Source organism: Lissotriton vulgaris, chromosome 4_1 (assembly GCF_964263255.1).
Source record: "Lissotriton vulgaris chromosome 4_1, aLisVul1.2, whole genome shotgun sequence".
NCBI classification, from domain to species: domain Eukaryota; kingdom Metazoa; phylum Chordata; class Amphibia; order Caudata; family Salamandridae; genus Lissotriton; species Lissotriton vulgaris.
In genome coordinates, this window is record NC_141691.1 from 1,124,637,206 (window position 1) to 1,124,649,614 (window position 12,409).

Genomic DNA, 12,409 nt, shown 5'->3' on the forward strand with positions numbered 1-12,409 from the left:
CAAGACAATAAGTGGTATGGGGAAGATACTGATTGTACCCCTGCCAGAGATTGACCTCTTAGGCTATGTTGTGCAATTTCCACAGAAAATTTGCAGGTTTGTCGCTATTTGTTTATTGTTGGCTAAGAGAGAAGTCGCTATACTCTGGGGCAGTAAGCGTACACCCACGGAAAAGAATTGGCTCCATAGTTTGGCGTCCTGCTCCACGAGAAGCTAACTCTATGCCAATACAATTCCACCCACATCGAGACCTATGGATATATGGGGCCCCTTCCAAGCCTTCCTGACTGAACAGCAACAAGATCCTCCACCCAAAAAGAACAGGGTGTAGTCCCTACAGGCGTAGGTTAGAACGATGCGGTAACGGCATCCCACATGGCACCTATATACTACATGATGTGTGGCACTCAGATAACATTCCTTGACGGAATGTGGGAGGGAGAGGATATTACAGATGAAATGTGAGAAGGGACTAGCGGGAGGACGCTTGAAACGGCTAAGTATGAAATGCATATATTGTACATATACCAAATGTGCTTGACTGTACATGTAAAGAATGTGGACTGATTTATCATATACGAGTACCAGTGCTGGCATCTACTTGTTCTCAGAGCATTGCTCACGTCATTACGAAAATCCTAAATAAAGTTGTTTTTTTAAATAAAATACTGGGCCACCCAAGACCTCTACAATGTCGACCCTTTTCAGCCTACCTTGCACCTCTCCTAGGGAACGTGCAATCATTCTCTCTGAATCAGGTCAGCCATTTGCTGTGACACACCCACATTTCTCCCAAGTCAGACTTGTTTGTCTACTTCTACACCATGGTGATAATTTATTTTTCAAATAACCTACTGGAGACCCAGCTTTCCTTGACAAATACCACACATACCCATTCTCACCTCCATTTCAAAGATGCTGGAGTGAAGTATCTTCAACAGTCTTAAGTACCATGCCTCAAACAGATTCTATGAATCTCTCCAGTCAAGCTTGGATTGCTAGAACTTCACTAGACTGATTTAATGTACATCTCAAACCTTTCAGAACTTACCTCTACAGCAATATTAATGCAATTCCTATAGCATTCCACCTCTCTGTGGCATGTGACATGATTGCCGACAATGTACTACCAACTAACTACCTGGCCCACCTTTCGTCTTACTGTTTTGATACCTGAATGTTTCACTTGCCTTCTATCTCACGTCTCTCCCCAATGGGACTCTGCAAGGTTCAGCCTTTAGTTATGTTATGTGTATTTGTAAAGCGCACTATTAGTCGTTAGGTTTGTTTAGTTTTAACAATTTTTACAGATGCCACAATTTCCCTTATCTTGACCAACACCAATCCCTTACTTCAGTCAAATATCAACAATCTAGCACATCCATCTGCATTAATCAACACTAAACTCCATCTATCTGAACTTGATGGGAACTCAAAGTATCTCCTGTCCTACACCACAATGACCACAATTCCCCATGTCAAACCCCCTCGCCCCCCAAGATTTTCCCTTCGCCCACCATTGAAACATTTAAATAAATTTTCATAGCCATATATGACTTGAATATTTGAAACATCAGGTCAAGTGCTGCATGCTACTAGTACTTTCCCAAAATGTCTACAATGAGCCTCAAACACACTCACACATGCAGAAACGCTTACAGTACAGGACTACGGTAAAAGTTCTTATCAGGTTCTGGAATTAATGCACAAACAACTCCCCTCTGACATCAACTGAAACAATGCACTGTGCGATACACACCTTCACAAAAAGCTTCCCCCCAGGATCATCAGGTATTGCTAACACACAAACTCTTAAGTGGAGAAGTCCTGTTCTTCGGCCTTCTTGTACCTCATCGCCACTGGACATCTCTGCCAATGGATTCAGAAGTGTCTCCATTTTCACCCTTATTTAAAGCATCCTAAAAAAACACATTTTTTAGGGCAAACGGGAGAAGCTTGAAATGACCTTTGTATAAAAAATTCAGCATGTCTGTTCGAAAGCATCACGACCTGCCCCATCTCACGGTCACGCTCAGCTCCATTCAGCTACAAACCCGAGTTTATGAGAAAGGCACAGTTATATGTTGGAGATCCTTCCGAATCTATTGAATTAGTACAAAATGCACATTAAAAAAAAATATCCGTTGTATACGCTCCATTGATGGGGTTCAGTAGGTTGAGCTGAGAAGTAAATGCCGGGATATTGATGTAGCACTTCACATGCATGATACACATATGCCTACAGCAAAGTATGAATAAATATGTTTATGGCTTGCAAATGTTGACGTAGTACATTTTATTTTGGATGACATACGTAAAACTGTCACATGTGCTAAGTAGAATGACAATAGATAGGCACTAAGCCTAGAAGGCAGGTCATTTATTATTGACACAGTTGTAATTATCTTAATATATTGGCCAGTTCGTGGATACTGGAAAAACAATGACAAAATTGTGGGGGGTTTTTTGTCCTTCACATATTACGGGTCCCTTTCAGCCCTCAGCATTCTCCATCCTTCAATATTACATTGTCGAAAGACGTTAAGTAAGAAACTCCTAGAATCTCTGCAACTATATTCCTTCTCGGCCTAACAAACAACCAAAAGGTTTGAATCTTTGTCGATGAAATAATCTAATTGTTCTTTCCTTGACACAACCTCAGTGGGGCTATTGGATTTCCTTTGCTTAATAATTAGTGGGGATTGATTGAAGGTTCATGCGTGAAGAGTACGGGCTGGAAGAGCAACATACAGGGAGTTTCTCTTTTAAGGTGCTACAGAGGTCCAGAAGTGGCAGCCCTGTCCTATAAGAGGTATTTCTCAGGAGTTCATAAATACACAATACATCCTTGCTCAGCTAAAAGGTCTGGTGAACCACATAGCATGTCCACCCACAGAACTACCTTTTTCTGCTAAATGCACCGAAACAGGCTTTGTAAAAACTCTTCCTAATCTGAGGCAAACCCTGGTCAAAGTCTTTGGAGTGAAAATCTACCACGGTCTCCAAATCTCAGGATGGTCCACAGGGGACACCTGTGCCTGAGGGAACTCGAAAAGACTGCCAGGTTGAAAATGAGAAGTGGTTTGGTGGCCTTGGGGCACTGGTGACTCAAAAGAATATCCCAGGGAGCAGCTGAACTCACTAGCTGTGGACATAGGCTGGGCGTGGTATGGTGCAGGATATGATGCATTCAGCGCCCCAACATAAGGAACATATTGTCTCTTAGTGTCCCCTGGCGTTGGCAGAGACGGAGTGGTCAAACGACTTGGCAGGAAATGATGTGTGCTGTTGCCGGAAGCTTTAGCTGGACCTGGTGAACTTGCAGGAAATGTCTCTGGTACTGGTATCATCGGAAAGGTGCAGGAAGGCTGCGACCACATCTGTGGAGATGGTACACACTGCTCCGGTGACAAAAGACCACAGTCCATATTTACAAAGGCCTCGGGGACCTTCATATGATGAAGTGAAGCCATTACTTCCTGAGGTTGCCAAATCTGAGGTGCTGCCAGTTGCAGCTCTCCACTCTTTCCCATCTTGGGCTCATGATGGGAAAGAGAAAGTGTTTTTCGCATTGTCGGATCAATGTGCTGCAGAAGCTGGGATTGTACATTGGGGTTTAATGCGTTTACAGAACTGAGGTAGCTGGAGACGGTGCTCTGGCAATGGCTGTAGCCTGCGGAGAAGTCCATGATGGAATCAGTGATGCCTGAGAGAAAGCAAAAATAATTTTAGTTAGTTTACAGATGTTGTGATCAGATGTCTTGCATGTGGTATTTGTGGTACTTATTAACCAATCTACCTCTCGTTTTCTTCATTTCTATTTCGTTGTTTTCCCTACTGTTCTCTTTTCCTATCACTCCCTTAATTTCCCTTTATTTTGCATCCACTGAAGAATCATGTACACAATATTATCTTTGAACACTGAAAGCACTGCGTGGGTAGCCTAATATTTGTACCATTTGCATCAACATGCAGAACCTGCTACCACTACCTAGTCAATATGACTTAACACTTATTGCTGTTTCTAGGCAGCGGTGTATCTATCACTGGTAAAGCAGGTGCAGTCATCACCAGGCCCCTAAAACATGATGGGCACCTTGCAGTCCAATTATCATAATCTTTCTACACAAACAGGGGCAGAGAGGTCTAGTTTCTTTGCTTGCAGTAGGGTAATGACACCTTGCTACACCAATGTTCATGGGGACTATGACAGAGCAGCGCACACTTCAGACACCTCCTGCTAGAGAGGGTTCCCAAGATAGGCATGTTGCAATAAGGGCACAGGGGGACATTTGAAATGGTCATTCAAGCATTTTCCATTACATCCTAAGGCATTCAATGAAACGACTAATACTAATGCGATTCACCCTAAAAGATGAAGGCCTTATTACGATTTTGCGTGGACTTGTGTCCGTCCGACGCTGTATCGGTATTGGAACAGCCTGACCAATGGTCGGCGGTTCCGCATACCTAATTACAATGCGATCGCACATGGTGTGCCAAGGCAACTAACACTGTCCATAATTTATTCGGGAAGGAAGGCAGTGGAATTTTCTCCTGTGTTCAGTCCCTACTTTAGTCTGTTAACTCATCCTTGACAACACCATACCTATTCAAACTGCCACTGTCTTTTGGCCACTCTTTGACCACCCTCTTTCTTTCTTTCTCTAACTCATGTGCTGATAATCCTGACCTAAATTTAACATACAGTCTAAACCACTTCCTTCCCCTGCAAAGTCGCTGTGCACTGTAACTCAACAGCCCCAAATGATTGTGTGGATGAAGAGCTGTATGGGCAGCACATGGCCCCTATAATGTGTATCTGACAGCCTCATCCATGTACAGTGCAATGAGCTTCTTGGTCACTTGTGGTGCTGGTGCACTAAAAACGGCAGCCTGTGAATCCAGGGCCCTGAAGCCATCTGATATGAAAGTAATCAAGAACTTGAGCTCTATGGACAAAATATGGAAGAGTGATCAATATTATGGCCATTCTGCTTAGTGCAATGCCATCGACTGTGGCCACTTAATTCCCATAGAACAGCAGTTCTTTACCTGATGTCCTCAACTCCTACTTAGTGGGCCTGCGACTGTTTAGAAAATTACGTAGTGTTAGCAGTTATTAGAGTATATATAAAGTTATATGCAGAGAGAATAACATATATCTTCATCTTTTAGAAATAAAACCACATTTTTAAAAACTCCAAACTTCTAATTAAAATTGAACATTCTATTTTTGTACATTTTTGTTTGTGAATTGAATAACATATTTCAAAATGTGTGTATCTGTTTCATGGGCACTTCTTTCTGTGTTTTTCTGTATTGTTTTGAGGCTCAAGTCATAGAAATTGCTTGGGCAAGGGCCCGGGTTCCAGTAATGAGTTGGTGGGGCCCACAGAAGCCATGAATGTAAACTGATGGCATAGCATCACATGCTGGGAGTGAGTTCTCGAAGCCTCCCACCCAGCAGTGGGAGCTTGCAGCTATACTGTCTGAGGACCCCGATGTGTCTTGATATGACTGTAAAGTCTGAGTTTCACATAAAAAAGGGAGGATATGTTACCAGCCATGGTTCATTAAAAAGGCTCTCTCTGGAGCAATCTACGCATTACACTCTATGTCAGGAGCATTTCGGAAATAGAGTTGATGAACGTACAGTTCTTATTCTTCATTGAAGGCATTGTTTTTATGTCTTTAGTTGATTGATGGGATATTTTGCATTGGAATAACTGACAGAAATGTTATGGTTAAGAGCATTTTCATTTGAAATAGCAAATCATTTAATCCCATTGCCTTCCATATATCTATAATAAATCCACACAGTTCAATGGCCACTCCTAGGTTCTCAGGCTAACTAGGCTAAGCAAAACTTTGCCTCATAAGAAGGTGGAATTAATTACACAGTATCCATTGGTATTAGTAATTATAAGTTCCCAGGTTTTTTTTCATTGTGTCACTCTGCAAGCTATGGAAAGTGAAAGCGCCTAGGGCATCAAAGAGTCAGTAAACCCTAACATTTAGTAGGACCCTCGGTTTTTCTCAGAGATGAGTGAACAACTCCTCACCCTGGTATGACTAAAGATACACCATATAATTTGAATTTAGGAAGATTTTGACTATATACTGTCATGTCCAAAATTGAGACATGTCTATATTTCATCTCCTCTGAAAAGCCATGAGCCCCGTTTTGCTCCTGTGCAGGTAAAAAAAAAGAATGTTTTGCTTAAACTGTCATGCCGGTGTAAGAGTCTGATCCAAACCCTTTGGTCTAAGTAAAAAGAAAGAAACTGTTTCCACGCATGAGCTGTCGGGAGGAGTGCTCGCGCGTCCTGGCGGTGACCCGGAACAACACACCAGGGCCAAGTACAGTCTAATTATAACCAGCCACGACTAAGGGAATCACGCACCTGCTCCGGATCTCTTCAGACGCTGTAAATGTTTCACTGCCAACTCCAATACATCGGCTTTCTCCAGTTTGGAAACTGTGTGACTCTGAAATCGAAATGTGGGCACAGCTTTGAAAAAACAGAACAGTGACGGGGAAGGAAAGAAAGGTGGAAACCACCACAGAAGGGAGGAAACGGGGAGAAGAGAAAGGAATGGAAGATTCCTAATTAGCCTGCCCCACTCAGAAATAGCATAGGATTTATGTGTGTCTCTTCTTCCACACCTAAAATGGCGCTCTATGTATCCCCTTCAAATCTAAAAGCGATTTTTGTTTGTCATTGACCGACTCAAAAAAGTAAACTACTCAAACTGCTGGTTCATGAAACACTCAAAGTCCCTCCTACATGTGTGACATCATCTTTCATGCACTTCTGTAGTGTGAGTGCATATACTACAGCTCAGCCGCTCTGGTCATCCCATGAATGCTGCCACCAGTTGAGGCATTCTCGTGCCATGTGAGCTCTCCAGCTTATGTTAAAGCGGCCGATTTGATGTATTAATAATAATACCAGTATTTGTAAAGCGCAAGCAATTACCCAAGGGTGTCAAGGCGCTGGGGGCCGCCGGGAAGATTAAGCAAGATATTGCCCAGAGTCACATGGTGCTGGACTATCCTGCCACTGGTGCCAGGGATCGGCCTGTGAGCCCATGTGTTCCAGAGTCACGTACCCTGGCCGCAGCGTCATACCCCAGGGAGCCCTCACGTACCTGTGGGCCATCCTCATCTTGCAAGAGCCCCTTCAATTGGTCCAGGCTGGCGTTTATTCGCGCTCTCCGCTTCTTCTCTATCAGAGGCTTGACAGACTAGAAAAAATAAGAACATCATCAGTGGCCTTTCTACCACTTTCTGGGGCAACGCAACACAGCACCTCCCCACACTCCATGACTGAGACCAAATCCTTACTCTAAATCATTGGTACTTGCATACATTTTCCAGGGGTCAAAAAGGGCTGCACTGATGGCAAGGGGAGGTGGATGGAGGGCGTAAAGTTGGTGTATGGGAAGAGAAGTATGTACAAGTGGCTGAACTGAATTGCACAAGGTGGAACCAGAAGACTTGGGACGATTCCCAGCTAGCTTCCTCACTTGACCAAATAGTGTAATCCTGGGCATTTGGTTTTGTTTCAATTTCCCTCCATTTTCTTCATTATTACATATAAGAAGACCTCGAAATACATGGCTTTGTTTAGATCTCATAACTAATGGCATTGTTGTCTGGGTGGGAGAGAGCATGACTGTTTCTAAATCCATGTTTTAAAACTATCACTTTGAAAAAAATACTTATGTTGCACGCACTGCTAAAATCTGTTTTACTAAGGTGAAACGAGTTTGCAGCTTAATGAAATACACTTTTTGAATTTTGAAGAGACTACCATAACTGTATAGCTTTTCTGTCTTTAAAAATGCAAATGTTCCTAAAGTTAAGGGGTGCAGAATACTCTAGCAAACTCCTTCCTTTAACTGCAATCAACATTTAAATAAATACTAGCTGCATATTACATTTTTTTAATGTTTTTGCTGAGTCGAATAAACAGCAGTCTACTAGTGCTGCATGTGCCCCCCCCCCCCTTCACACACACGTATTCTCTTTGAGTATCACTGCTTTAAATGCAACTATACTGTTTTAAGACAGCCTCCTCGTGTGTGGCCTTCTTCGAAAAATTAGGGGTGTGCGAAATTCATGTAAGTTGTTTCATGGTAATTACGCATGACGTGAAATGCAAATATAACATTTAGCGCTATATTCAGTGTGAGTAGCAGCCATTCCTCGGGATTACGCTACAGGGACGAAAAGTTCGACAGGGCCTAAACAAATGAGCGTATCCTGTGCGATTTTACTAGGCGGCAGCTGGACAGAAAGAAACAGGAATGTCCACAGTGGTTCGAGAGTGTGCAGAATGCAGTGAGGATATACGTGTACACATACAGGCGATGTATGTGTGTGTATGGGGTGGGGATCCCAGAAGGAGAACCTGGCAGACAGGCCCTTAATAAATAAATAAATAATAAGCATTTATTAAGCGCCTGGCTGCACAATACTGTGTGTCCCCGCGCTGACTGCAAATGCCAAAACTACCTAGAGGAAGAGAACAGGAGAACGGGGATTAATTTTTTGGAAATAGGTGAGTTTTGAGTCTGGCTCTGAACCTTGTTTCAGATGGCTCCATACGTAGTTGAATTGGCAGGGCATTCCAGAGCTTAGTGGCCAAGAAGCGGAAGGATTTTCCTCCCATCTTCGCTTTGGTGATGCGGGGGATTTTAAACAGCATCGTGCCCGCTGATCTAAGATTTTTGATTGGCCTGTGGATGGTCAGGAGGCCTCTTAGATAGCTGGGGCCTTTGTTTTGGGCAATGCGATGTGTATAGCAGAGAGTTTTGAATATTATTCTTTCTTTAACAGGGAGCCAGTGAAGCTTGGCAAGTGCATTTTTTGCCGATGCTCTACGGGAGAGACCAAGCACCAGTCGTGCTGCAGAATTTTGTATGCATTGCAGCTGGTGCAAACTCTTTTGATTAAGACCCAGTAAACGAACATTACCATAGTCTAGATGGGGAGATATTAGAGCATGGACTATAGTTTTTCTTGCTTCAATTGGGAGTAGGTCAAGTACTTTGCGCAGTACTTTAAGGGTGCTGTAGCATTTACTTGTTACTTTATTTACCTGGGCTCTACCTGAGAGATTAGGGTCAAGCATGACACCGAGGTTCTTCACCTTCTCTGCAGGCACAGGAAGTTCTCCCAATTCGCTAGGCCACCAGGCGTGTGACCAGATGGAAGGGTTCTTCCCTACAATCAGTACCTCCGTTTTATCTCCGTTCAGACGGAGACAGTTGGCGTTCATCCATGTCGCTATCTCTAGCATACAGTTTGAGAAGTTGGAGGCTAGGTCTCTACTGTCTGGTGTTATTTTGAACACCAACTGGGTGTCGTCAGCATAGCTGACAATGCCCACCCCAAATTCCTCTACAATGTGAGCCAGGGGTTCCATGTAGATGTTAAATAAAGTAGGGCTCAGACTTGAGCCCTGTGGAACCCCATGGCTAACACTGCGAGGAGATGACTTGAAGGGGGGGCAGTGAAGTTGGAAAGTTCTGTCAGAGAGGTATGACTGGAACCATTTGAGAGCAGAGTCTTTAACTCCCATGTCTGAGAGTCGAGACAGCAGCGTGGTGTGCAGCACGGTGTCAAATGCTGCACTTAGGTCCAATAGGACCAACGCTGCTGTCTCTCCCTCATCCACCAGTTTCCGGATCTGCTCGGTGGAGAATAGAACGGCAGATTCCGTTGAATGACCTGCTCTAAACCCTGATTGGGAGGGGTGGAGGAGAGATTCTTTCTCCAAAAACTTCACGCAGGGTTCATGGCGGAAGCAGCTCTTCCTCGCCACCCCTTCCATTATCTGGGAAGTAGGAGGGCACGTGTTGGCACTGCTGGCTTTGATACAGTACCACACGTCACCAAGCAGTGGCATAGGCCCCGTGTTAGAACTAATCAATCATCAGCTTCCAGACTTAGTTTCAAAGGGTGAATTGCGTCTTCATCGAAGTTCGTTTGGAGCCGCAGTAGTGTCTGCCTACTGGCAACAGCTCCATGTTTACCACTCCTGCTAAACCTTTAAGAATCTCATGCAGTGCTCGCACCTCCGCAAAATCCGCTAGTGGACAGTTACGCTGCAGTTTCGCTACCCTTCCTTTAAAAAACGTGACTTAAAATGCTTCTCCCGTGCCTTCCGTTCTCCAGTCTCATAACAAGACCTCCGATTCCAAGAACTTCCACTTAACACAGAGCGGATGCATGGTGATGCGCTCGTATTGGATTTGGAATCGGCACGTGTCATCTCCCCAAATCAGCTCTGATGCCTGGTCATAAATGTCAGCTATTGGGGGTCTGTGGTCCCTCCTCGGTTTTGCGGGGTTTCCTCGCGTTTCTTGTCACCAGTGGCGAAGCGTGGGACTCGTGCATTTCCCTAATAGATTGATTGGGAAGTAAATGACATCGGAAAGCTTGTGGGCACCTAAAAACCCCGAGGCCGCGGTGCCACTGCACCAGCTGCACTATGAATAGCTTGCGTGTTAGGCCACTGCTCCTCATACGGCCTGAAATAACGGCGGGGTTTGGGGTCAATGCCAACCCCCCCCCCCCCCCACCACCCACCCGAAAGCGGCTCCGTCTCTACACACAGAACCCACGCACTCCCCTCTGCCAGCGCAACCCCTTCTCCTCCTAGCTCGACTCTCCGACACATGCTAACATGCTGCCTCTGCAGGTTAGGGTACCATGTATTTATTAACAGAGATTTGTAGCGCGCTGCCTTGATAAAGCGGCGGCGTCGCAGCGCTGTCGGTGTGTTCAGTACTTCCCTGGATCCCTAACTCACCCATGTTTCATACCCCGACCAAACTCCGGCAACACCTGGTACATTACAGCATTTTTTAAATGGGCCATAAATGACAACTCGCGCGCCAATATGGTTCAAGCTCCTCCGTAAGAGGTGGAGGCCAACCACCCATCCATATATGTGCAGACAACACACTTCACATTTTTAATGGATGAGCCTTGGTCGGAAAGTCGGGTGCTTTTTAATTCAAATTAGTGAGACTTGTGGCGGTTGTTTTCATGGAGATCCCAGCATACATTCGACTGCGCACATCGTGGCACTTGCATAGTGCTCCAAGGGGCCCTGTATGCAAAACAACGTGTGTGTGAGGGCCCTGGTATGGGGTCTTAGTTTTGGTAGCCACAATGTGGCTTAAATTCACTGGACAGCTGTGCGTGCAGCTGTGTGCCCGTGCGAGGCAGCTGTGCAAACTCAGCCAAACACTCCACCTGCTCCCATTCCAGGTACAGCCCGGCGTGATTTAGAAAATACTAGGGTCCCCTCCATAAAGCGCGCGCACATCTGCACAGTGCAAGGACAGGCAACTCAAGCAATGTACACACAGAAAAAGACATGCTCAGGCGATATACCGCACGCACACCTGCTAAGCATCGGTCCCACCATCACCTAGAAACGTGAATGTGCCCTGCTGCCAGGTTGGCATTGTGCATCAATAAATCTATAGCCTTGCCGTGAAGATTCCTAACTCAACCCACATGCTATGGAAAGTGAACAGATGAGGTCTCGCACCGGACTCTCTTCTTACCTTCTTATATAGGGCGGAGGTGGCCTTGATCCTATCTGACGAGTCCAGGAGGGCATTTTCAGCCAGGGACCGTTCCTCCATGGCCCCGGCAGGACCAACCAACCTTCTCGGCTCGTCCGCGACTCGGCCCGTCTGGAATGGGTCTTTCCGTGGTTCGGACTCTTGGGCCGGCCCTTTGCAAAAACAAATGAACGCTGCGCGAAGATTCAAACTCTTTCCGGAATGTTGTATTAAGTCCCAGGTAAAGCATAAGTCAGTTCAAGAATGTGAACCCATTTTCAAGCGCCAGAGTAAGTGGTAGCAGGCTGCGGGAACTAGAAGGAGGGTGCACCGTTCGAGGAGTAAAATAAACTGCAGATGCAAAATGTTCTCTTAATGTAATTTTTAAAAATGCAGTTTAGACAGGGCCTGTCGAAGTTGCGAGTGGAAATGCTGAGTGTATATTAATTGGTGTGCTTTCCTCCCATCTGTGGCAGCTGCCAGGTCGAAGATTTTCGATGCCCGCGTAGTCGGTAGTCCTGACCTCCCTCTGTCCAGCTCTGTGGGTTCGGTCGCCCCGGGGAAAAGCTCCTTGCTTTCCCCTCAGCGGCTCCGCCTTCTTCCGGCACCCGGGGCTGTCAGAGTTCTGATTGGCTGCTCGGCCAGTCAAGGTCACGCCTCAGGTGATAGCTCCTCGGTACCACGCTGAGTTGCTTTCTTGGCAGAGCACGCCTGGCACACTGCCATCCAACAACATTTACTGTAATCGTTTTTGTTTTTTATTTAGATAGTTTTACATAAGCACAAACAAGGCCGCAGAGGACGCCAGAGCGCCTCC

At 45.4% G+C, this 12,409-nt stretch overlaps 1 protein-coding gene across 1 annotated transcript; it reads right to left on the reverse strand.

Moving 5' to 3' along the window:
• Positions 1 to 2,283: 2,283 nt before the first annotated feature.
• Positions 2,284 to 12,198, reverse strand: LOC147722971 (uncharacterized). The gene is made up of 4 exons (XM_086966916.1): positions 11,593 to 12,198; positions 7,156 to 7,251; positions 6,408 to 6,492; positions 2,284 to 3,706 (listed from the first exon to the last, which is right to left on the reverse strand). The coding sequence occupies exons 1-4, from the start codon at positions 11,671 to 11,673 to the stop codon at positions 2,991 to 2,993; spliced, it is 978 nt and encodes a 325-aa protein (XP_086823042.1). The 5' UTR covers positions 11,674 to 12,198; the 3' UTR covers positions 2,284 to 2,990.
• Between the last annotated feature and the right edge of the window lie 211 nt (positions 12,199 to 12,409).